The 26,413-nt window shown below is 32.3% G+C and overlaps 1 protein-coding gene across 1 annotated transcript in view; it reads left to right on the plus strand.

Annotated features, from left to right (window-relative positions):
• The window catches only part of LOC143048697 (receptor-type tyrosine-protein phosphatase eta-like), a 129,835-nt gene that overhangs the window by 61,584 nt on the left and 41,838 nt on the right, over window positions 1-26,413 (plus strand). The window contains exons 26-27 of the mRNA XM_076222511.1: window positions 4,864-5,124; window positions 7,393-7,650. Coding sequence (XP_076078626.1) covers window positions 4,864-5,124; window positions 7,393-7,650 — 519 coding nt within the window. The remainder of the gene's footprint in view (window positions 1-4,863; window positions 5,125-7,392; window positions 7,651-26,413) is intronic.

The raw sequence follows: 26,413 nt of genomic DNA on the forward strand, positions 1-26,413 counted from the left end.
AATTTAGAAAATGTTTATATTGTCGCCTATGGCAGAATAAATAGTACCGTTTTCCCTATAGAGATAGCAAGAAAAAACGTTTTTTTTTCATTGAAAAAAGATGTGTAGAAACGAAGTCAAATATATCATCGAAAATTAAAACCCTATTTATTATACTAATGTCATAGAACATAAAAAGTGTAACAGTAATAAATTATAATGGGCTGTCAGCGGATCCGACAATTATATCAGTATTAAAATCATAACTAATAGTAACAAAAAGCAAATTATAGATCCAAAAAGTATTATAACAAATAATCTGAATAAAATCAAAACATCAACAACTGGTCGTGCACCAGATAAAGAGTTTTGTCTGTTCCACTTATGATTCAAACAAAAAAAATTCTGAAAATGATATTATCAAGATGCTTGATTTCTTGATTGACAACATAGTTGTTACGATCTCGAAGGACGTGTTTTTCAATAGACTGCCGGCATTCCAATGGGAACCAATTGTGTCCCTCTTATTGCCGAATTGCTTCTTTATTATTATGATCCTGACATAATACAGGAACTTCTTAGGAAGAAAGATAAGAAGTTAGCAATATCCTTTATTTCTACATTCCGCTATAAAGTTGATGTTCTTTCACTAAATAATTTGGTGACTATGTTGAACACATCTATCCCAGATAGAACTAGAGATAAAAGATACAACATATACAGTTAAGCCTCATATCTTGACTTATATCTAGAAATTGACAATGAGGTTCGGTTGAATAAATAAAGGCAACAGAAGTATACCGCTGTTCAAAACTCATAAATCCATGGACAAAAAACAAAATCGGGGTAACAAACTAAAACCGAGGGAAACGCATTAAATATAAGAGGAGAACAACGACATAACACCGAAACGTAACACACACAGAAACGGACCAAGCATCAGGCAAAACAAAACTTTAAGACAAAAGAGATGATTTCAGCTTTCCAATTTCTAAGTAGCAACATTCCAGCAGCTCCTGCATACGAGGTATATATCTCACAATTGATACGATATTCCCGTGCTTGCATTTCCTATCATGATTTTCTTGATAGAGGGTTGCCACTCACAAGGAAGCTTTTAAACCAAGAGTTCCAAATGGTGACGTTGAAATCATCCCTTCGTAAATTGTACGGACGCCATCACGAGTTAGTTGACCGTTATGGAATACCCGTTTCACAAATGATATCGGATATGTTCCTTACGTCGTAACTACAATCCCCTTCCTTTTCATGTCACTTACCGAATTAGACTTTTTACCGGATTTTTCATAACATGAGCAACACGACGGGTGCCACATGTTGAGCAGGATCTGCTTACCCTTCCGGAGCACCTGCGATCACCCCTAGTTTTTTTGTGGGGTTCGTGTTGCTTATTCTCTAGTTTTCTATGTTGTGTAATGACGTTACTCACAGTGTTCGGTTTAATAATGGTAACGTTACTCGACGTAGTTTCAACCGACTTCTGTACAAAACGTCAAAGTGTTGCACTATTTTTAATACAGCTGGTATTTTGATGTTTAACTACTTATTTAAAAAATGTAGACTTTTAACATGACTGATTATATATTTTTGACTAATAAACTTTCCATTCTCAATTTTATTTATTTCCTCATAATCTTAACTTATTGAAAGTTTATATTTCAATTCAATTCAATTCAATATTTTATTGGAAAGAGCACTATAGAGGCGTGATCCAAATACAGACAATATTATAATATTAAAACAACATATAAATGAAATATAATTGCATGTAGCAACAAGTCATAAGTAAATTCTATGAATACCATTACATTATAAAGAGGGACGAAATATACCAAAGGGACAGTCAAACTCATAAATCTAAAATAAACTGACAACGCCATGGCTTAAAATGAAAAAGACAAACAGACAAACATAAACTGATATTGATACCATAAACTAATACATCAGTATTATTCTAAATTTTCACAAATTAACTTAAAACACACAATCCCCTTTATAAGATTTATGTGTATATGCACGAACTACTGTACAAGATTATTATTTGATGAAACGGTATGGTGGTCTCTCAAATCATGCGCTTCTGCAATTTTCATACAAATAGAGTTTAATTCTTTTTCAGATATAGGTTTTAACATTTTGGTTAAAGTTTCATCCAAATTATTTGAATTAATTTCATAAATTTTATATTTAGATATAATTTTGTTATATTGAGGACATTCAATCAAGAAATGTATCTTCTTTTCAATTTTTCCTGTGCAAAATTTACAAAATCTCTCATAAGAGGGTATTTGTGGTCTTGCATACCTGCCAGTTTCTATTGCTAATGATAGTGCACTTATTTTTAATTTAGTGATTTTTTTCTAAGGTATTTAGGAACATTAAAGTTTAAATATTTATGTTGTTTAAATTAAGTATAAATTTAGTATATATTTCAAATATTTGTCACTGCCCAATCATGTCAATTGTTGCAAATTGCATATCTTCGATGATGCTCAGGATTCCGTCATAACCAATATCTAAGTCTAAGCCAGTACCAAAGCTGTTTAGGGCTTTAAGAGTTTAAATGTTATCAACTCTCCTTCAATTGTAGTTTCGAACTACAATTAGCGAATAATTTTAGGGTCTTTCTATCCGTACTACCATTAAACATCCCAAATATGTGTCTTTCGAGAAGATTATAATGAAAAATAATCCCCCTTCGGATCTATGGCAGACATAGCTACTGTATCCCCTTTTTGCTGGATCTATAATTTCAATTTCATCTTCAACTTTTAGAAAGAAAACTGCAGTTTGTAAAGTTAAAAGTGATCTACAGTCCTTGAAATCAAAAAATTGTACTTGCAGAAACATATATGTTACTAGGTTCCAAAATCGAAAAGTTTGGTATTATAGACTTATAAAACTTATTATTTAGCAAAAACTTCGACGCCTTTAAGATCAACACATGGTTTACAAAACTTTGATGGAAGTCAAATTTTCATGTTCATTTATCACCTCTTAAAATAAATTACTAAAAATTATCATTACACAGGACGTGTCAAATGCTAAAGACACACAAATGCTAAACTTTCAGTCAATGGAAAATAAAATTACAAATATCACGTTACATTAACGTTCCGTGAAAAAAAACCGTTCAATTTGGACGTGGTAACATTTTGAGGAGACATGGATAACTTGATGGAAATTGATGACACATTTAGCGTTTCCTTAACATTGAAGGCTAAAAGAAATCTTTTAAAAAATCACATTTCAGTAGTAACATTTGTTTTTATAATTCATTTGTCTGTCACAAATTTAAAATACCTTAAATTAGCATGGTACTGAAAAAACTTGAACAAGGGCTCTATGGTAACATTTAAGGGAGACACGGAAATTCTGGAAAAAAAAAATGAGAGAAGCTGAGTTTTCAAATCTTACCGATCTATGGGATTTCGAAAATGGCCACTAGATTGCGAACTGACATGATATTTAGTGAACCGTTTCACACAATACATATGATCCTATTGTATCCTACCTGTACACATTTCATCGTAATCCATTCAGTTGTTTTTGTTTTTTCTTCGTTTATATTTGGATGGTTAGTTATTGTTGTTACGCCTTAAACTGCGAAAACTGGCATATTAAACACAGAATCATTGCTTTATTATGTAATAATACATAAAATTAAATTTATTAGAATCACGTTTTATTTAATTTCGATTAAAATGATGAATCAAGACAAGTAATTATTTAATAATACGCAGAATTGATTTGTTTTGTCCTACTTTGCATCAAGAAATGGTCAAATGAAACACAGACCGAAAACCGTGCGTAACTTCTAATGTGTACTATTGTTTGTCTGTTTGTCTTTTTCAGTTTTAGCCATGGCGTTGTCAGTTTATTTTCGATTTATAAGTTTGACTGTCCTTCTGGTACTTTTCTTCCCTCTTTTATGAGTTATGACTTTGTAATTTTACAACTAAAAGCTCTAAATGAATCAATAGACAACAGGTCTTGATACCACAAGTGAACAGTTTTTAAAGATGTCTTCTCATGCTATTTCTGTACTTTTTTTTCCTTTGTGGTTTATAGCTCCTCGTCGTTTTAATAAGCTTTGGATTTTCCAATATTTTGGCCTCCAGCATCACTTAATATAGAAAATAAAGAGATATTGATTGTCAAAATACGCATCTGGTGCAGACAATTGGATCAATTTATGTTATTTCTACCACTGGGTCGATGCCTCTGCTGATACTGGCATGAAAACACGGATTTTGTGTTATTAAAATTTGCTGTTACAAAATGTTTGAAATTATCTAAAATTAAGGAATGTTTCTCCGTCGTGCAAAGCTCTGATTCCTTGTCCGGCTTTACCTTTTGTTATTTTGGGTTTATAGCTGTGGATCCTTTTACTAAGCTTTGAGTTTTCAAATATTTTGGCTTCGAGCATCACTGAAGAGACAATGATTGTCGAAATGCGAATATGGTGCAGAACAAAAAATTGGTACCATTCATGTTATCACAACCACTTTGGCACATTTTCAAAGAGATTGTTTTAACTTTTATAACAGGAAAATCTTATAATTTGAGTTATTACTAAGGTAGTGCAAAAAACGGTTGACATGAGATCCTTGGAAATGAGTAACTGGGAAAAGGTCACAGATGGTCTGACATTAATCGTATCTCAAAAAGCTCAAAACTTCAGAATGAATGAAGATGAACAATGGAAAACAGACCTACATTCCTGAAAGAAATGGAGGGTTTGAAAACGTAATAAGTGTAATTAAACAATGAAAGGGGATACATGTCTATCAAATGTCTGTAAGGTGTCAAATTTTATATTATTATCTGCCTATTCATAACCTTATTTTTTTTTCTTTGCAGGTCCAAGCATACCAGTCTTAACATTTAATTTGTCCACTACCAACACTAGAACTATGTATGCGATTGTTAACGTTGAGAGCGGCAAAAAAGATTCTTATGTCATATTTTTGAACGGAACACAAACAGCCAATATTAGCTTAAGAAACAATAACAGGGTAACAATAACGAATCTGATGCCAGGAAGTTACTATCAAATACAAGCAAAATCAATATTTCATGGATATGAAAGTGATAAAAGTATTGGAACAGATGGGTTTACAGGTAACTTGCCATTTGGTCTAATTCTTTATAATTTTTAATGGATTGATTTTGTTGTTCTTCAACATTGAATTTTGTATTTGATTTTGGCTTTCTAAATTTTTTTTAATCAGGTTCCACTTATGAGTTTTTTGTAGCACTTCTAGGCTACCAAATTAAAAATACCATTAAAAAGTTTTTTAGCTATTTTTGCATTTGCTTCTGTAAGTATGAAATAATCAACCCTTTTCTTCAGATACAATTCTTGATTATGTCCGATGTTTATTACATTCAATGAAATTTTGATGAAGATATGAATACTAGATATCCATTGATGTCTAAATTACTTTACTCCACTACAAACACCTGTTGAAATTATTAGTAAAATACTAAACACATTACATTAAAAAAAATCTTTTTCAAAAGTTTGCTCTGTATACTGTGTTTTAATTCTGAAGAACAGATGCATTTTACCCAATGTATGGCAAGGTAGTGCAATATTCCATAAAATTTGGAAAAGTGAAATTGATATTTGAAAACGTTTGATTTGAGACTTGAATTTAACAGCAAATAAACCAATGGAAATCCAATTACTAATTCGTAATGCATATTTTTTCTAAATTTTGTTCTAGGCACTGTCTTTTGATTAATACAAGTCAGGTTTAACAGATTTTAACTCCCGAATTGAATGGAATAGTCTCTATTATTGTTGATATTGCTAAAGGATCTACAGTGATATTTTGTTATGTAATTTATCGTTCTTCTGTATCTGGTGGTTAGTTTACTCATTGTAAATGGTACATCTCTTAGTTTTTACATTGCTAAATTTCACAATTGAATTAAGGTACAGGAAGTTAACTAAATGAAATAAATAGAGGATCAAATTTTCAAGAGAATATTAAATGTCGACATTTTGACTGGTATAACTGGTTTTGATTAAGAAAAAAATATTGCGTCATAATTACAACGAATACGATAGTGCTATAACATTTATTTTGTTTGTTCACTACTAACCTTAATAGACGACTATAATATGATATGAAATTATTAAGCACACAACTTTCCCAATCTAAAGATATTGTTTACATTATATGCATAAAACTGAATCAGACACTTCTGTATCTGTATGAGTACGTTGTCGATACCAATACTGGCTTTGATACAACGGTATTGTTGTTGTTTAATTTTCGAAACAAAAATAAGAAGATGTGGCATTTTTCATACCCGAAAAATAACTTGAACTTTAATTTGATTCTAATTTAATGAATAGCAACACTCAATCGAAGCACTTTAAAAAACGACATATAGAAATCGGGCTAAGAATAGAACTATTTTCCCTAACAAAATAGTCACGTGGTTGCTTTACCTCATCAATTATGTGATAACCATATCAAATAATGACAGGATAATCTCAAATATAGGAACCAACACATTATGTTGTATATAAAAATCGTCAAATTTTGAACAATCATTATAGAATGTATAAAGCTTTATGAAGAATTGGCAAATTATGATTGCAAAATAACCAAACCACACGGTTTAAGACACATACACATCAAGTAATCTTAAAACCACCTTGCGTACTGACACAATCTCAGAAAATAACATCGAATTATGACAAAACTTATCAAGTAATGAAAAAACATATCAAGCCAATGCGAAACCATATACCTTAAAATCGAAATATCAATAAGTAATGACTATACCATATTGATTTATCTCAAAACATTATTACGCAATGTCAAAAGTTTAAATCATACTATATAAAGATAAAATATCATCAAGTCAGAATGAAAAAAACATAACTTTATACCAGAGTTCCATATAAAACAGCTGTGACATCTATACAAAATTGCCATTTTCATGTAAAATATAACATGTTTCTGATATCATTAGTTACCTTACTACACTGAAATGTCTAGCTGATTTCATTTTAGAACTAGAACCATTATCTACTTTATTTGTAACTTCTAGGGAAAAATAAGGGCTTTACGTTATCCTTCTTCCTTTTCTCAAATATCTTTATATATGTACCATCACCTAGATATAAATCATTTGTTTTAATGTCACGCACTAGTTCCAGTATGGGTAGCCGTTCAAGAGTTGTGGTACTATTAGCATTAATTTTTTATGCCTTAATATATTTAACTTCATGTCTACTACATATGCCCAAGTGCGCATTTAATAAGGTAAATGAAACGTTTAAATACAACGAAAATAGGAAGGGACAATTAGCAATAACGAAAAAACACATTAATAAATAAAAGTTTAAGATTTCAATTTATTTTGTAGACCCTGAAAAACCAAGCATTGAGTTTTTGAAAAGCACGACTAATATCATAACCATTTTAATCAACCAAGGAGATGGTGGCATTGATGGATATGAAATATATGTAAATAAACAGCTAAAAGAACATGGTACATATACAGAAGGAACACAGAAAGTTCAAATACTTGGTATTATTCCCGGAACAATGTCAAACGTATTCGCTTATGCTATAGCAAATAAACTGAGAAGTAAAAAAAGTGAGGATATTGCCTGTTTTACATGTAAGTAGTTTATGTATTTTAAGATCAAACGATAACTTTTACGCAGTTTGATTACATTATAATTGTACATGGCGTTATTTTATTATTACAAAAATATTCCTCATTCACGGTCAAGATCATGATAAAAAAAACAGTATTACAAAAGGAAGAACTCTTTATCAGTATGAAATTGAAGTTAATTAAGATTTATGTCAGAAAAAATGTTAAGGTACGACATAATAACAAGGGCCCCGCCTACTGGCGGGTATCTCTATAGTAATCAGGTCCTCCGTCCGTGTGTCCCTTGGTAATACGTGGTGTCCGCTCTCTATCTAGAGAACCGTTATATTTGTATACTTCATTCTAGACGTATATTAACCAACACCAGAGGATATGTAATAATGTTTGACTTCTATGTCTAATGTCGGATCAAAAACTTTGATTTCAGTTGACCTCCCAATGTTCTATGGTACAGAACATGTTCGTTCTTTGTCTTGTGAAGCGTAATTTGAATTACGAATTCAAGGTTAACACTTGACATGTATATGAACCATCACTAGAAGATAACTTCTTAAGTCAAAAGTCCGTCCGTCCCTAAATAACTTGGCCGCTCTATATTCAACCTGTTTAGCTCTTCGTCATCTCGAAGCTAGATTAATGCCACAAAGACGAAGAAAAAAAAACCATCGCCTAACTGCAAGTTAAACACAGCTGCGATCACAGAATTGAGCGAAATACATTTTGCACACTGAGGATCACCCCACAACTATAAATGGAAGAACACAACCATGAAGTGAAAACAGTAAAATAATTCTGGCAAAGAAACCAAACATGTACGCCATAATTTAGCCAGACAATCAGACTTTACCTTGCAAAAAGACGCAATACGAACATTTGAAGTTTGCCTCGATTCATTTCTTAATCGACATACGAAATTTGAACATCGCCTGGTTTTATGTTACATAGTGATTGTGATCTAAAACAATGGATTGTTTGAACCGAAATTTGTAACTATAGAAATTGAAAACAAGACGTTGAAAATTTCATATTTTCGAAGCGCTTTTCTGTAGTTAGAGATGCATCCTGAGTTTGTTGGATACCCGTTATTATAACAAAATGACATCTACATGTAAGGAAGTCAATTCTTTTAAAACGAAATTGTTTTACTAAGTAAGATTTCAGAAATTTCTGAAAATGTTATGTGAAAGCGAATTTCATTGTCTACAACCTCCTCTAATCTCATAGAAATGCGACCAGGAAACATATTTAAGATAATTTGAACTCATATAATGGCAAAAGTACTATACGTTCAAAAGTCATATATAGGTTTAGAGAACACAAATACTGGTTACAAACTTAAAACGAGGGAAACAAATCAACTAAAAGAGGAAAACAAAAAAGATCACCATACATAGAAACGTTCTATGTGATAACAACTGCCATATTCCTGACTTGGTACAGGACATTGAAAGATTAGATTGTGTTGAATCTGGTTTTTAACATTAAATAAAATGCATATACTATAATATTTATGCATCAAGATTATTTTTGGTCAGTTCTTATTATTTTTTTATCATTCTTCTTCCTCTACCTCTTCTTCCTCTTCCGGGACTATAAAACACGAACTTGTATGCAGCGGTTCTAAATGGCCTATCAGATTTACTAAGTATTTTATAATATGTTAGACTAACATGTCTAGGGGAGCCATCAATCTTTCGTTTGTGCATTGCGGTCTGTTAAGGGGTATTTTGAGGGGCATAAAAAGGGAGGGGTTTACAATACAACCCTATTGTATTTTATTTAAAAAAAAATCAAATGACTATAACTTGGAAATTGTAAGTGATGAACACATGCAGTCTTTAGAAATGATCACAGGACAATAAAACAAGTCAAATGAAATATAGGGTGAGTCCCTTGGGTTAACCCCCACCCCTTCAATTTGAGAATGTGCTATTGTCTTGTAAACGGTCCAGATCCCCACCCTAAACCATATATATTCTTGTATGGGACAATAAAACAAATCAAATGAAATAAAAGGGAAGTCCCTTGGGGTCACCCCATCCCCTCTTGTTTGAGAACTTATAAACGATCAAGATTCCCACCCTAAACCATATATATTCTTGTATGGGACAATAAAACAAATCAAATGAAATAAAAGGGAAGTCCCTAAGGGTCACCCCCTCCCCCTCTTGTTTGATAACTTGTAAACGTTCGAGATCTCCACCCCGAAACCATATATATTATTGTATTGGGACGATAAAACAAATCAAACAAAGTTGATACAAAAATTTAACAATGTATACTAAAGAAATGTATCCTGTTGAACCTACTTTAAATAAAGCTAATACTAACAATGACCACTGCCCTTTCCTCGATCTTGATATCTATATCATTAACGGGAAGCTTAATACAAAAATTTATGATAAAAGAGATGATTTTTCATTTCCTATCGTTAATTATCCATTGTTAAATGGTGACGTTTCCTTGTCACCATCTTATGGTGTTTATATATCTCAACTTGTACGATTCGCTCGTGTATGTAACAACGTATTAGATTTTAGCGAGAGAAATTTGTGCATTACTGAAAAATTATTACACCAGGGTTTTCGATATCACAAACTGGTCAAAACATTTACTAAATTTTATCACCGGTATAAGGAAATAATTCGTAAATATAACTCAACATGCAGACATCTTATACGTTCGGTAATTTCACATCCAATCTTTTATGGTAATATTCTTTACAAAGCACAAAAATCTCAGTATTCACCTCAAAAGCTTACAAAACCTTTAAACAGACTTATTAAGAAAGGATATATTTACGATACTGTTGTCAGGTCATAAAAGATTGCATATTTTGGCTTTAATATTGATTCACTTATAGGGTCTTTGCATCGGAACTAAACACATACATTTTTTTTAAAACAGTTATTGACATGACACGGGTTATGTTCTTCTTATATATTTTATGATAGCATGATACTAAACCCCTAACGGTAGGGATTGTGCATGATATTCATATGATGAAGACATAATCTTTCAATCAGTTTAAGTGAGGTCTGGGGCTGGCATGTCAGTTAACTGCTAGTAGTCTGTTGTTATTTATGTATTATTGTCATTTTATTTATTTTCTTTTGTTACATCTTTTGACATCGGACTCGGACTTCTCTTGAACTGAATTTTAATGTGCGTATTGTTATGCGTTTACTTTTCTACATTGGCTAGAGGTATAGGGGGAGGGTTGAGATCTCATAAACATGTTTAACCCCGCCGCAATTTTGCGCCTGTCCCAAGTCAGGAGCCTCTGGCCTTTGTTAGTCTTGTATGATTTTTAATTTTAGTTTCTTGTGTATAATTCGGAGTTCAGTATGACGTCCATTATCACTGTACTAGTATACATATTTTTAGGGGCCAGCTGAAGGACACCTACGGGTGCGGGTATTCTCGCTACATTGAAGACCCATTGGTGGCCTTCGGCTGTTGTCTGCTCTATGGTCGGGTTGTTGTAGCTTTGACACATTCCCCATTTCCTTTCTCAATTTTAAAGTATAGGGGGAGTCTATGGGGTCACCTCACATCCTTCTGTTTGAAAACTTGTAAACAGTAGAGATCTCCACCTCTAAACCTTATATATTCTTGTATGGGATAATAAAACAAATCTAATATAATATGGAACCATGGTAATGACTAATTATCGGAGCTTTATTTGGGAGACTTCGTAACAGCATCCTGTTGAAATTACTTCTTGTTGTTCATAGTTCCGACATTCTTTTAGTTTTAAAAGAATAATAATGAATTTCATCACTTTGTCATTGAATCACGGACCTAATGTTAACTTTATTGCACTTATATCTCCTTTGTTCTTAATGGCATGTAACAAAAACTTTTCCATAAGTATCTAAATATGTTGTCATATATTATTGCATAACTAAATCTCAAATATAATAATTGATGTCGATAATTTCTGCAGATAAAGAAATTTTTATAGTGTTCTTCCATTATAGATGCGTGGCATTTATCACACATTTCTGTTACATGTAATCTTGCATAAATATGACAGGCGGAATTGGTGCAACATTCGCAGAGCATGATTTCATGGAAATGTTTTTTTTTTATATTTATCTCCAAAATAAGACCAAAATTATCCGTGAGGTATTCGTCCATTTTAATTTTTTTCTTTAATTTACCTTACTTGTCACCCTACTATTAGTATATATGCATGAAATGGTTTAATAATTTCGATAACATTAAAATTTCGAGACGCTCGTTTCAAATGACTTTGAAGCAGATTGGTCAGTTTGTCATGACCTCTCTTATAGATCGCCTACTGAAAACGAGATAAAATGTACTGTTTTTATTGACTTACAATTCTTCTTTCTACTAGAAATTAAACACAAAATCATTATAAAAAACCATCCGACCAAGTACCAAAACAACTATTATGCAATGTTATCAAGTTAAAGCTAGGTTCACACTGCCGATCAGATCAACTCGATGAATCCGATTGTCCAAATTTCCACGACCAAGCTCAACCAAATTCTTAATCGGCCCTGTGAACAACTTCTACCCGACCGCCATCCGACTGTACACGACCTAACTCGACAATTCACGACCCTATCAGGACTCCATCCCGACAACAGAATGAACACTTATTCGATAATTCCGATCAATTCACGATCTTAAAACGATCTTTTCTCGACTAGCTAGACCAAATCAATTTTTTCACGATCTCAGTCTGATCTCCACCAGACCAGATCGACCTGATCGTATATAGGTCGTAGGGATAATCGGGAATTGGTCGAGTATGCACTATTTTAGTATAAAAACGTCCGAAACTTTTATTCCCCGCCGCTTCGGAGTGGGCATTACGTGTTACCCTTGTCCGTCCGTATACGTATGTGCATGTATTTGCTTAAAAATATCTTTTTCCGACCGGCAGTAAAACGCTTGCCAAAGTTGGGTGTCTGTTTGGCTGTGCGGGATTTATCAGGTTTGCAGCCACGTCCGGTCAGAATTGGGACGTTAAATCCGATGTCCTGTGTAAATAGAGTGCACGTTATGAACCCGTCAGTTGGGTCCGTAGGTGTTCTGTTGCAAGGCAAAATTTCTGTCTCTATCCATTATACCCTCATCTTTCAGTGGCAGTCCAAATTTCCCCGACCATCATCGCGATTGGCCTCTATTACAAGATCTACCTATTGTATTATTGTTAACTTGTTCTCGTCCTGAACATGCATGAAATATTTGCCACTGGATGTTAAGCAAGCAACAATCAATCAATTACTCATTGTAATTATTATATATGTTCCGGACCATATAAGTAGTTATATCATACGCGTATGGTCATAACTATCTGCGTATATTCGCTTATGGTCCGAAACATTGACACATGTACAATAACGGTTAAAATGGTGTCACGTAAATTAAAAAGTTTATCAAAATGATATTTTGACTTATTCAAGCATATGGTAGTAATTTTCTTTCTTTTTTTTTGAGAGTATATCACTCACAATTGAGAATTATATTCAAATAATTTTAACATGGTCACGGCCGACACTCGGCTAACCGAGAGATTGGTCGGTTAATCTATATTGAGTATGCGGCTATATCGGCGGTTGGTCTGTTAATCGGGTTGGTTATACGTCTGTTAAGAGTAAAACGCTTAATTTAATGTTAAACTCTATTAAATATACAGATTTTTAGCATGTTATAAGAACCAAATCAAAAAAAGAAAATTGTCTGACAAAATGATATCTATCATCGGACATTTTGCACTTGTAAAAACATTTCTTAGTCTGCGCATTTTTAAGTAAAACTAAAAGGCGTCGCGCAAGTATGTAGTATTTATGCTTATACGCATAGCAATTTTTTTAATAAAAGGCGAAACAAACAAATTTAGATATCATTTAAAGGACAAAAAATAGTACTGTGGTTCTAAAAAATAAATTGACATTAGTAAATATTTCATAATTGTAAAATAACGTGAATAATACCACGTTTTAGTGCAAATTATGGGAATAAAGTCTGTTAATGGGTTGGACAATTGAAATTGTGTCAGTTAAGAGTTATTTAGCCACGACAATAATTTTGCTACCTTTATATTTTCCCCTTGAAATATTTAAGAATGAGATGTTCCTGAGTAAACAAAAATGACAATACGGTGCCACAGTATGAAAGAAGGAGCATTTTTATTTTGACTGTATTTGCATTTTATTGAAGGGTGTGTCACTTCGATATAGAGTGATATGGATTGGCCTCTGGAATATGCATGATTTTTTTTATTGACGTTTTCAATCAGCCTTAGGTAGCAATACACAGTTAGGAGTTTAGTTTCGCATTTTGGCCCCTGTGGATTTTTAAAATAGGAAAGTTATTGTGTAATAAAAATCATTTTTAGACAGATGAGTGCTAATTTAGTCTTCAAAGATGGTTTATCAAGATTATTTTTTACATGTTTTATGGGCTGTTTTCTGTTTGACCATCCGTATTTTCATAGCTAGACCGGCCATCGGTCCAGAAATTAATGTACTGTTTACAAACACTCTTTTTCTACGCGAAGTTTTTGACGCAATTTTACAAAAAAATGAGATGAAAGACATATGATTTTCATTGGATTTGCTGAATGATATATGTACACAGTTTCAGAAAAGGTATTACTTCAAATGATTGAAATTCTACTTTTAGCCAAATTTTGGGGAAATATGTGACATCTTTCCCCCCCCCCCCCTTTTTGCAATATTTTATAACAAATAAATGCAGATTGTTGCCATGGATACACCAAAAAGAAATTTTACCATTTTATATACTCGATATAAAATCTATGGAAGATTCTGATTACATACATATGCCCATATATGACACAAACAGTAAGCTTGATATTGCAAGAAAGCAATGAAAAGGGGATGGTAAAATTCATAAGGGCAAATTATAGTATATTTTCCTAACTGTTTATTGCTACCTTATGGCATACTTACCAAGCTCAGAATTGTATAATTTAAGACTTTTCATGCCACAAATCTATTGATAGTTAGATTCTAAATCAACTTCTGAGTAAATTAAGTGTTTAAGAATGACAATATATGTCAATTTTATTGTTTACAGTCCTTAGCAACCAAAATTAGACATTTTGACACAAGGCTTATATTTGTACTCTATCGGCTTAACTCTTGCTTCTGATGGATTGGGCTGCATGTAGTAGCCTAAGTATTGAACGCATTGGTTTTTTTCTTGCGAATATATCAAATTATTGTTTTTATCAAGATTTCATGTTACATTTTGGCATATATTAAATGTATAGTTAAATCAGATGTAAGAAATTGATTCCCTATCACCAAGTTTTTTAATCAAGTCTTTGGTATGCAATAAGCATAAAGATTAACATTTTTATGCTTGAAATTGCTAAATGTTATACAATGTTGCATCATCAGAGATCTTATTAAGATATTCAACATTAAAAAACTGACAAAAGAGGTACAGGTTTTAAGATTTGGCTAAAAATTGAGGTAGAGACAAGATTTTACACTTTGACTTGGCACTTTCTTTAAAATCAGTTTTTGTCGCATTTCAGTGTCAACTGCTAACCTTCATAAAATATTCATTACTCAGCCAATTTTCAAAAATAAAAGGCCATTTTACTCGTATTAGCTAGCAGAACTCAGAAAATAAGTTAAAAGGGAGAATTTGAAAAAAATATTTACTATTAAGGTAGCAATACACAGTTAGGAGTTTAGTTTCGCATTTTGGCCCCTGTGGATTTTTAAAATAGGAAAGTTATTGTGTAATAAAAATCATTTTTAGACAGATGAGTGCTAATTTAGTCTTCAAAAATGGTTTATAAGTTTATCAAGATTATTTTTTACATGTTTTATGGGCTGTTTTCTGTTTGACCATCCGTATTTTCATAGCTAGACCGGCCATCGGTCCAGAAATTAATGAACTGTTTACAAACACTCTTTTTCTACGCGAAGTTTTTGACGCAATTTTACAAAAAAATGAGATGAAAGACATATGATTTTCATTGGATTTGCTGAATGATATATGTACACAGTTTCAGAAAAGGTATTACTTCAAATGATTGAAATTCTACTTTTAGCCAAATTTTGGGGAAATATGTGACATCTTTCCCCCCCTTTTTGCAATATTTTATAACAAATAAATGCAGATTGTTGCCATGGATACACCAAAAAGAAATTTTACCATTTTATATACTCGATATAAAATCTATGGAAGATTCTGATTACATACATATGCCCATATATGACACAAACAGTAAGCTTGATATTGCAAGAAAGCAATGAAAAGGGGATGGTAAAATTCATAAGGGCAAATTATAGTATATTTTCCTAACTGTTTATTGCTACCTTATGGCATACTTACCAAGCTCAGAATTGTATAATTTAAGACTTTTCATGCCACAAATCTATTGATAGTTAGATTCTAAATCAACTTCTGAGTAAATTAAGTGTTTAAGAATGACAATATATGTCAATTTTATTGTTTACAGTCCTTAGCAACCAAAATTAGACATTTTGACACAAGGCTTATATTTGTACTCTATCGGCTTAACTCTTGCTTCTGATGGATTGGGCTGCATGTAGTAGCCTAAGTATTGAACGCATTGGTTTTTTTCTTGCGAATATATCAAATTATTGTTTTTATCAAGATTTCATGTTACATTTTGGCATATATTAAATGTATAGTTAAATCAGATGTAAGAAATTGATTCCCTATCACCAAGTTTTTTAATCAAGTCTTTGGTATGCAATAAGCATAAAGATTAACATTTTTATGCTTGAAATTGCTAAATGTTATACAATGTTGCATCATCAGAGATCTTATTAAGATATTCAACATTAAAAAACTGACAAAAGAGGTACAGGTTTTAAGATTTGGCTAAAAATTGAGGTAGAGACAAGATTTTACACTTTGACTTGGCACTTTCTTTAAAATCAGTTTTTGTCGCATTTCAGTGTCAACTGCTAACCTTCATAAAATATTCATTACTCAACCAATTTTCAAAAATAAAAGGCCATTTTACTCGTATTAGCTAGCAGAACTCAGAAAATAAGTTAAAAGGGAGAATTTGAAAAAAATATTTACTATTAAGGTAGCAATACACAGTTAGGAGTTTAGTTTCACATTTTGGCCCCTGTGGATTTTTAAAATAGGAAAGTTATTGTGTAATAAAAATCATTTTTAGACAGATGAGTGCTAATTTAGTCTTCAAAAATGGTTTATAAGTTTATCAAGATTATTTTTTACATGTTTTATGGGCTGTTTTCTGTTTGACCATCCGTATTTTCATAGCTAGACCGGCCATCGGTCCAGAAATTAATGTACTGTTTACAAACACTCTTTTTCTACGCGAAGTTTTTGACGCAATTTTACAAAAAAATGAGATGAAAGACATATGATTTTCATTGGATTTGCTGAATGATATATGTACACAGTTTCAGAAAAGGTATTACTTCAAATGATTGAAATTCTACTTTTAGCCAAATTTTGGGGAAATATGTGACATCTTTCCCCCCCTTTTTGCAATATTTTATAACAAATAAATGCAGATTGTTGCCATGGATACACCAAAAAGAAATTTTACCATTTTATATACTCGATATAAAATCTATGGAAGATTCTGATTACATACATATGCCCATATATGACACAAACAGTAAGCTTGATATTGCAAGAAAGCAATGAAAAGGGGATGGTAAAATTCATAAGGGCAAATTATAGTATATTTTCCTAACTGTTTATTGCTACCTTATGGCATACTTACCAAGCTCAGAATTGTATAATTTAAGACTTTTCATGCCACAAATCTATTGATAGTTAGATTCTAAATCAACTTCTGAGTAAATTAAGTGTTTAAGAATGACAATATATGTCAATTTTATTGTTTACAGTCCTTAGCAACCAAAATTAGACATTTTGACACAAGGCTTCTATTTGTACTCTATCGGCTTAACTCTTGCTTCTGATGGATTGGGCTGCATGTAGTAGCCTAAGTATTGAACGCATTGGTTTTTTTCTTGCGAATATATCAAATTATTGTTTTTATCAAGATTTCATGTTACATTTTGGCATATATTAAATGTATAGTTAAATCAGATGTAAGAAATTGATTCCCTATCACCAAGTTTTTTAATCAAGTCTTTGGTATGCAATAAGCATAAAGATTAACATTTTTATGCTTGAAATTGCTAAATGTTATACAATGTTGCATCATCAGAGATCTTATTAAGATATTCAACATTAAAAAACTGACAAAAGAGGTACAGTTTTTAAGATTTGGCTAAAAATTGAGGTAGAGACAAGATTTTACACTTTGACTTGGCACTTTCTTTAAAATCAGTTTTTGTCGCATTTCAGTGTCAACTGCTAACCTTCATAAAATATTCATTACTCAACCAATTTTCAAAAATAAAAGGCCATTTTACTCGTATTAGCTAGCAGAACTCAGAAAATAAGTTAAAAGGGAGAATTTGAAAAAAATATTTACTATTAAGGTAGCAATACACAGTTAGGAGTTTAGTTTCGCATTTTGGCCCCTGTGGATTTTTAAAATAGGAAAGTTATTGTGTAATAAAAATCATTTTTAGACAGATGAGTGCTAATTTAGTCTTCAAAGATGGTTTATAAGTTTATCAAGATTATTTTTTACATGTTTTATGGGCTGTTTTCTGTTTGACCATCCGTATTTTCATAGCTAGACCGGCCATCGGTCCAGAAATGAATGTACTGTTTACAAACACTCTTTTTCTACGCAATTTTTTAACGCAATTTTACAAAAAAATGAGATGAAAGACATATGATTTTCATTGGATTTGCTGAATGATATATGTACACAGTTTCAGAAAAGGTATTACTTCAAATGATTGAAATTCTACTTTTAGCCAAATTTTGGGGAAATATGTGACATCTTTCCCCCCCTTTTTGCAATATTTTATAACAAATAAATGCAGATTGTTGCCATGGATACACCAAAAAGAAATTTTACCATTTTATATACTCGATATAAAATCTATGGAAGATTCTGATTACATACATATGCCCATATATGACACAAACAGTAAGCTTGATATTGCAAGAAAGCAATGAAAAGGGGATGGTAAAATTCATAAGGGCAAATTATAGTATATTTTCCTAACTGTTTATTGCTACCTTATGGCATACTTACCAAGCTCAGAATTGTATAATTTAAGACTTTTCATGCCACAAATCTATTGATAGTTAGATTCTAAATCAACTTCTGAGTAAATTAAGTGTTTAAGAATGACAATATATGTCAATTTTATTGTTTACAGTCCTTAGCAACCAAAATTAGACATTTTGACACAAGGCTTATATTTGTACTCTATCGGCTTAACTCTTGCTTCTGATGGATTGGGCTGCATGTAGTAGCCTAAGTATTGAACGCATTGGTTTTTTTCTTGCGAATATATCAAATTATTGTTTTTATCAAGATTTCATGTTACATTTTGGCATATATTAAATGTATAGTTAAATCAGATGTAAGAAATTGATTCCCTATCACCAAGTTTTTTAATCAAGTCTTTGGTATGCAATAAGCATAAAGATTAACATTTTTATGCTTGAAATTGCTAAATGTTATACAATGTTGCATCATCAGAGATCTTATTAAGATATTCAACATTAAAAAACTGACAAAAGAGGTACAGTTTTTAAGATTTGGCTAAAAATTGAGGTAGAGACAAGATTTTACACTTTGACTTGGCACTTTCTTTAAAATCAGTTTTTGTCGCATTTCAGGTGTCAACTGCTAACCTTCATAAAATATTCATTACTCAACCAATTTTCAAAAATAAAAGGCCATTTTACTCGTATTAGCTAGCAGAACTCAGAAAATAAGTTAAAAGGGAGAATTTGAAAAAAATATTTACTATTAAGGTAGCAATACACAGTTAGGAGTTTAGTTTCACATTTTGGCCCCTGTGGATTTTTAAAATAGGAAAGTTATTGTGTAATAAAAATCATTTTTAGACAGATGAGTGCTAATTTAGTCTTCAAAGATGGTTTATAAGTTTATCAAGATTATTTTTTACATGTTTTATGGGCTGTTTTCTGTTTGACCATCCGTATTTTCATAGCTAGACCGGCCATCGGTCCAGAAATGAATGTACTGTTTACAAACACTCTTTTTCTACGCGAAGTTTTTGACGCAATTTTACAAAAAAATGAGATGAAAGACATATGATTTTCATTGGATTTGCTGAATGATATATGTACACAGTTTCAGAAAAGGTATTACTTCAAATGATTGAAATTCTACTTTTAGCCAAATTTTGGGGAAATATGTGACATCTTTCCCCCCCTTTTTGCAATATTTTATAACAAATAAATGCAGATTGTTGCCATGGATACACCAAAAAGAAATTTTACCATTTTATATACTCGATATAAAATCTATGGAAGATTCTGATTACATACTACATATGCCCATATATGACACAAACAGTAAGCTTGATATTGCAAGAAAGCAATGAAAAGGAGATGGTAAAATTCATAAGGGCAAATTTTAGTATATTTTCCTAACTGTTTATTGCTACCTTAATGTTTGTGTCTGTTCGAGGTAGCACGTTCTCAATTCCGACTGAAAGTGTCTTTCTAATACAACACAGGGTACATATAACGTGTTCTCGTTCACATATGAACATGATATTTGTCACTGGACGTTAAACCCTAATTCGTCAGCATCATCCAAATTGTTCTTTTCTTTTATTATTTAATCATATGTTGTTTACAAATCACTCTAAAGAGGTAAACGGAAAGGAGCGAATGCAGCTACATTTGGTTATTTTAAGTTTCAATTCATTTTGTTCCGTTTAGTTCCTTTCTATATAAGTGCAGAGGAGAACAACAGGTGTCTATGGTGGCCGGTGAAGTCCATTTCGCGTTTTCGCGATTTCGCCTTTCATATTCTATAGGGCGAAAACGCGAAATCGCGAAGTCGAAAACGCGAAGTCGAAAACGAGAAATCGGTTTCGCGTTTTCGCGTTTTCGACTTCGCAATTTCGCGTTTTCGTCATATAGAATATGTAAGGCGAAAACGCTAAAGCGCTAAAACGCAAAATGGCATTAACCTGCCACCATAGTTGTCCGCATGTAAACTTCTAGAATTTGTCACCAATATAAGTACATCGCAATCCGTTACTGTTTCAACAGCCATCGGTGTTTCATGTGTGTATTCTTAAACAAGTGTTATTTTTTCTCATTTTTAGAAATGTATCACTCTCTAAGTCTGTCGCAACGTTAGATATTGCTACTACCATGAAAAATAGTGTTAAGTAAACATTTAACGGGAAAATTTTCTTAGAAATACTGAAATAAATATGTCAACTAATATATGAAAATAAAGATTGTATCTCAAATTGTCACATTATGACAGGAGAAGAATAAGATATATAAGGTATGATGTATTGGAAGATACAGATATTTATTAAAAACGTTAACTTAGCGTTGTCCCATGTAACAAACTTAAAACATAAAACTCGAAAAATCCGCTAAATTTTCACGCATGTCTTCGAAATTTTGCATGAACGTTCTATGACGTGATATATTCCAGTAAAGGTCTGGATGGCTGCTTCCATCGAAAATTTGCATATGTAATTTGGAAAGAATATAATGAACAGAATGTCCCAGTGGAATTTTTGTTTTGAAACTTGAAACATTTCAGTTGAAAAATTAAAATTTGAACAGATAATTTATCAAATTGTATGAACTATCGTTTAGTACTAAGAACATGCATAAAAAATCCAAATTATCAAATAAATTGAGTTACTTATTCAATTCAAAACAAAAGGTTTGCAATGTCTTGCGAAAATGTCCGAAGTAAACTGTCATGCCTTCACAAAACTGATAAGGCTAAAATCCGGGGAGTTAATTGTGTGTAGATTATTTTTCGGCTTTGAAGACTATACCAATAGAAAGTACTTTAAAATTTATATTTGGAACACCAAATTGTATTAAGATTACAGGTTGTCTATGAAAATTACGGACCAATAAAAATGTCTTGCAAGGTTGTCCGTTAACATGATTTGACGTAGCAACATGCGTAATATGTCAGGAACAGCATAAATATGCATTCGCAAGTTCATTTCTCCGCCTACTGTAATGTACTGCTGTCACCAAAACGAAATTATGCACAAATACAAAGAATACCCACCTATATGAACATAAAAATAAAAGTAAGAAAACTTAAGTATCATAATTACATGTATTGTCTCTTTGACCACCGCTAGATTAAACTAATATTCGATGTGGTTTTAATATGTGCAAAAATATTCCCCAAACACCACAAAATTACTGACATTAAAATCTAATATCCTATGTCAATAATAAAATCCTATTGGGTTGGAATCACAGAGCATTTATACTGTTGTGTAATACTTTACATTTACACAACTAAGAAAGCACAAAAATAGTGCTCTTTCTAATTTTATCGTCATTTTTCTGTTACACCAAGTGGTACATGTAGCATTATCCCCGGCTTAGTATATATCTAGGATTTCGATTGGTTAACGCACGTCGTTACAAAACCCATAGCCCCTGGGTGTTGCTAACCCATATCCCCGGACGTTGCTAACCATTATCCCGGGGAACTCAGTCACGCAAGTTTTCCTTAGTTCCATAATTGCTCCTTGTGAAATATTGAATTCTGTAGATTATCACTGATGTTTGTGACTAAATATTTAATTCATTAACGAATTTGTCCTATTATGCCGATAATTTACACTCATTTCATTAAATGCATCACTTGACTGCCACATTTCCTAGGAATGGGACTTCTGACCTAGCTATGCAAATGACCCACGTTGACGTCACACCATCTATGACGTAACTCTCACAACATTGAGCGCCAAATTTGACTCAATCCAGTTTCTCGGTCTCCGTATTAATAATGTCTTATATTTCACTACCTGTAGAGTTCTACCAAAGGTAGTACCCTGCACCCGTAAAAAATATGTAAAATTTCCAAATTTCAATAAAACTTTTTTAGATAATGAAAAAAACGTTGTTTTCACGTTACACTTTGTACCCGAATTCGCCCGATTCGGACTAAGACCGGGGATAAATTTGTTATCTTATAATATCTGACGTTGCGTCTAGTACTGTCCGTATATGTTATTCTATATTCTGCGTCTCCATCCGGATGGAGGTATTGTTTATCTTTGTATTCTTTGAATTGTTATGTCATTTTTTTCTACATTTTATTTATCTTACTCATTATTCATTCTTTATTTTTCATATTTTGTCATCCCAATATATTTTACTTACTGATGTTTAGTTACATTACGACGTTTATCTCTGATTTATATACTGGTTACCAATGTAGACATTCATTCATGACAATTAAACAGAATCAACATGATATATGCGATCATTCTTGGATGAAATTAATATTACACTTTTTGAAACCATTTTTATCAATTTTCAATTTCATGTGTTGTTTCCGTATATGTTATGTTTCATTGCTTATGTGTTGTTTTCGTATATTTTAGCCGCTCGTCTTGAGCCTACTCATTTGATCCGATAGCACCCCATATAGCAATACAATTATACTTTTATTGCCATTCATAACTCTTAACAGACCAATTAACAGACCGGGTTTTATACATCCGACCCATTAACAGACCAGGTTTTAAATAAAGATTGATTTATGTCACCAAAATACAGATTTTCGTGTAGATTTTTCAAACAATGATATCAATATGGTTAACAAACATAATACCTGTCTTTTTTCGATGTTCAAAATATTGAATGCAAGTAAATTTAACCAATTTGTCATTTTGTGTACATTTTATGTGTATAAAATGTGTATACATTTATTGATGAGTAACCCGCCTTTTCATTTTATAGATCGTACATCGAAGCTAGAAAAATAATAATTACACCACTGAATTCAGTACATTAAATTGTTTTGTTAGACATGAATACTTTTTATGATGAAAATATATTTAGAAAGCTATACAATGAAACATGCTGAACTTTCAATGATTTTCTCGATAACACCTGCTTAACAGACTTTAGCCAACCCGATTAACAGACCAACCGCCGATATAGCCGCATACTCAATATAGATTAACCGACCAATCTCTCGGTTAGCCGAGTGTCGGCCATGATGGTCATTACCGATTTGTGAACACGAAACGTAATATGCTGACTTAAGAAAAATTACTTCAAGAAATGTCTTCGTGAATAACGGCAACATCAGCGTACTTGGGTACAAAATTCATACAGTGATGGGGAGAAAACAAATCTGGGTTTCACACCAAAACCGATGGAAACACACCAATTAGGACAGGAAAACAAAGAAACAACAAGAACACCTAAATGAACTATTAAACAATAAATAGATTACTTAACTCAAATGCACTTTGGTCATTGGACCCTTTTTAGCTCACCTGGCCCGAAGGGCCAAGTGAGCTTTTCTCATCACTTGGCGTCCGGCGTCCGGCGTCCGTCGTCCGTCGTCCGTCGTCCGGCGTCCGGCGTCGTTAACTTTTACAAAAATCTTCTCCTCTGAAACTACTGGGCCAAATTTAACTAAACTTGGCCATAATCATCATTGGGGTATCTAGTTTAAAAAATGTGTCCGGTGACCCGGCCAACCAACCAAGATGGCCGCCATGGCTAAAAATAGAACATAGGGGTAAAATGCAGTTTTTGGCTTATAACTCAAAAACCAAAGCATTTAGAGCAAATCTGACAGGGGTAATATTGTTCATCAGGTCAAGATCTATCTGCCCTGAAATTTTCAGATGAATCGGACATTCCGTTGTTGGGTTGCTGCCCCTGAAATTGTAATTTTAAGGAAATTTTGCTGTTTTTGGTTATTATCTTGAATATTATTATAGATAGAGATACACTTTAAACAGCAATAATGTTCAGCAAAGTAAGATGTTCAAATAAGTCAACATGACCAAAATGGTCAGTTGACCACTTTAGGAGTTATTGCCCTTTATAGTCAATTTTTAACCATTTTTCGTAAATCTTAATAATCTTTTAGAAAAATCTTCTCCTCTGAAACTACTGGGCCAAATTTAACCAAACTTAGCCATAATCATCATTAGGGTATTTAGTTAAAAAAATGTGTCCGGTAACTCGACCAACAAACCAAGATGACCGCCATGGCTAAAAATAGAACATGGGGTAAAATGCAGTTTTTGGCTTATAACTCAAAAACCAAAGCATTAAGAGCAAATCTGACAGGAGGTAAAATTGTTGATCAGGTCACGATCTATCTGCCCTGGAATTTTCAGATGAATCGGATAATCGGTTGTTAGGTTGCTGCCCCTGAATTGGTAATTTTGAGGAAATTTTGCTGTTTTTTTGTTATTATCTTGAATATTATTATAGATAGAGATAAACTGTAAACAGCAATAATGTACAGCAAAGTAAGAACTAAAAATAAGTCAGTATGACCAAAATAATCAATTGACCCCCTAAGGAGTTATTGCCCTTCATAGTCAATTTTTAACAATTTTCTTAAAATTTGAAGATTTTCAATAACATTTTCCACAGAAAATACTGTTATAGATAGAGATAATTGTAAGCAGCAACAATGTTTAGTAAAGTAAGATCTACAAACACATCACCATCACCAAAACACAATTTTGTCATGAATCCATTTGTGTCCATTGTTTAATATTCACATAGACCAAGGTGAGCGACACAGGCTCTTTAGAGCCTCTAGTTTTTCTTTTTTTGATTAACATCTTTTGTCGTTTAAATTTGATTTAAATAATTTACAACTTCTAAGAAAATCATTTTGTTCATGTGTTTTTTGTTCCTATCCATACGATCTTACCATGACAGTAAAATCGTGTGAAAAGGAACAAGAACACGCCAATTTAATGAAAATGATTATAAATAAGAAGAAATTTGTTTTGAAGTATAACTGCATACTTAGAACACTGTTTCTATGATACTACAATGGTACACTATATCATTATTCTAATGTATGCTTAGTATTATGTAACAATTAGAGTTAAATATATTTGATTTTTAACTTATGATTATTGATATCCTTTGCTCTGTATAAACATTCCGTTTGTATGACGATTCTGCGTGCATATATATGTGTCTTATTATCATGCTTTATAATCAACATTTATCCTTAAGAAGATCTAATTAAAACGATCATAGGAAAGATTACCACGGTGGGTATGGTTGTCCTGCGAGAGAACGTTCTGTGCTGGTGATTCGGTCCTGGCGGGTGCTGGTGGGTTCTGATTCTGTGCTGGTGGGTTTGTTTACATTGTATCAGAATGGCAATAAAACAACCGTTCTGTTGCTTAATTTTTCTCTGATACGTCATAAGTACCATACAAATCATATTACAACAATATTTTATTGCAAAAGTCGTGCAAGTTCGCTAAACGAAATTGTCCTGACGCTGTGCTGGTGATTTAAAAAACGGTCCTGGTTCTGTGCTCCTATGTCCTGGTTCTGTGCCTTTATATTTAAGTCAAAAGTGGCAAATATTTCAGATCATTGATGCTTAACAGTAATTGACTTTATCTAGCTGTTATCTGTTTTCTTAAAATAGACATTATTGTGACTATGTTTCCTGTTATTATGAAAAAAATACCCATAATTTTTTTAATTTATTGTTTTCTGTTTTCTCATTTAAAATGATTAAAAAAGCTGTTATCGGTTATCAATATTTCAATGAACTGAAATTTAAATAAAAACATGTATAATGATGGAAAATTGTATGTTGGAAAAGGAAAATAAAATAAAGTAAACTTTCATAAATAAA

The sequence above is a fragment of the Mytilus galloprovincialis genome, chromosome 10 (assembly GCF_965363235.1).
Source record: "Mytilus galloprovincialis chromosome 10, xbMytGall1.hap1.1, whole genome shotgun sequence".
NCBI lineage: Eukaryota > Metazoa > Mollusca > Bivalvia > Mytilida > Mytilidae > Mytilus > Mytilus galloprovincialis.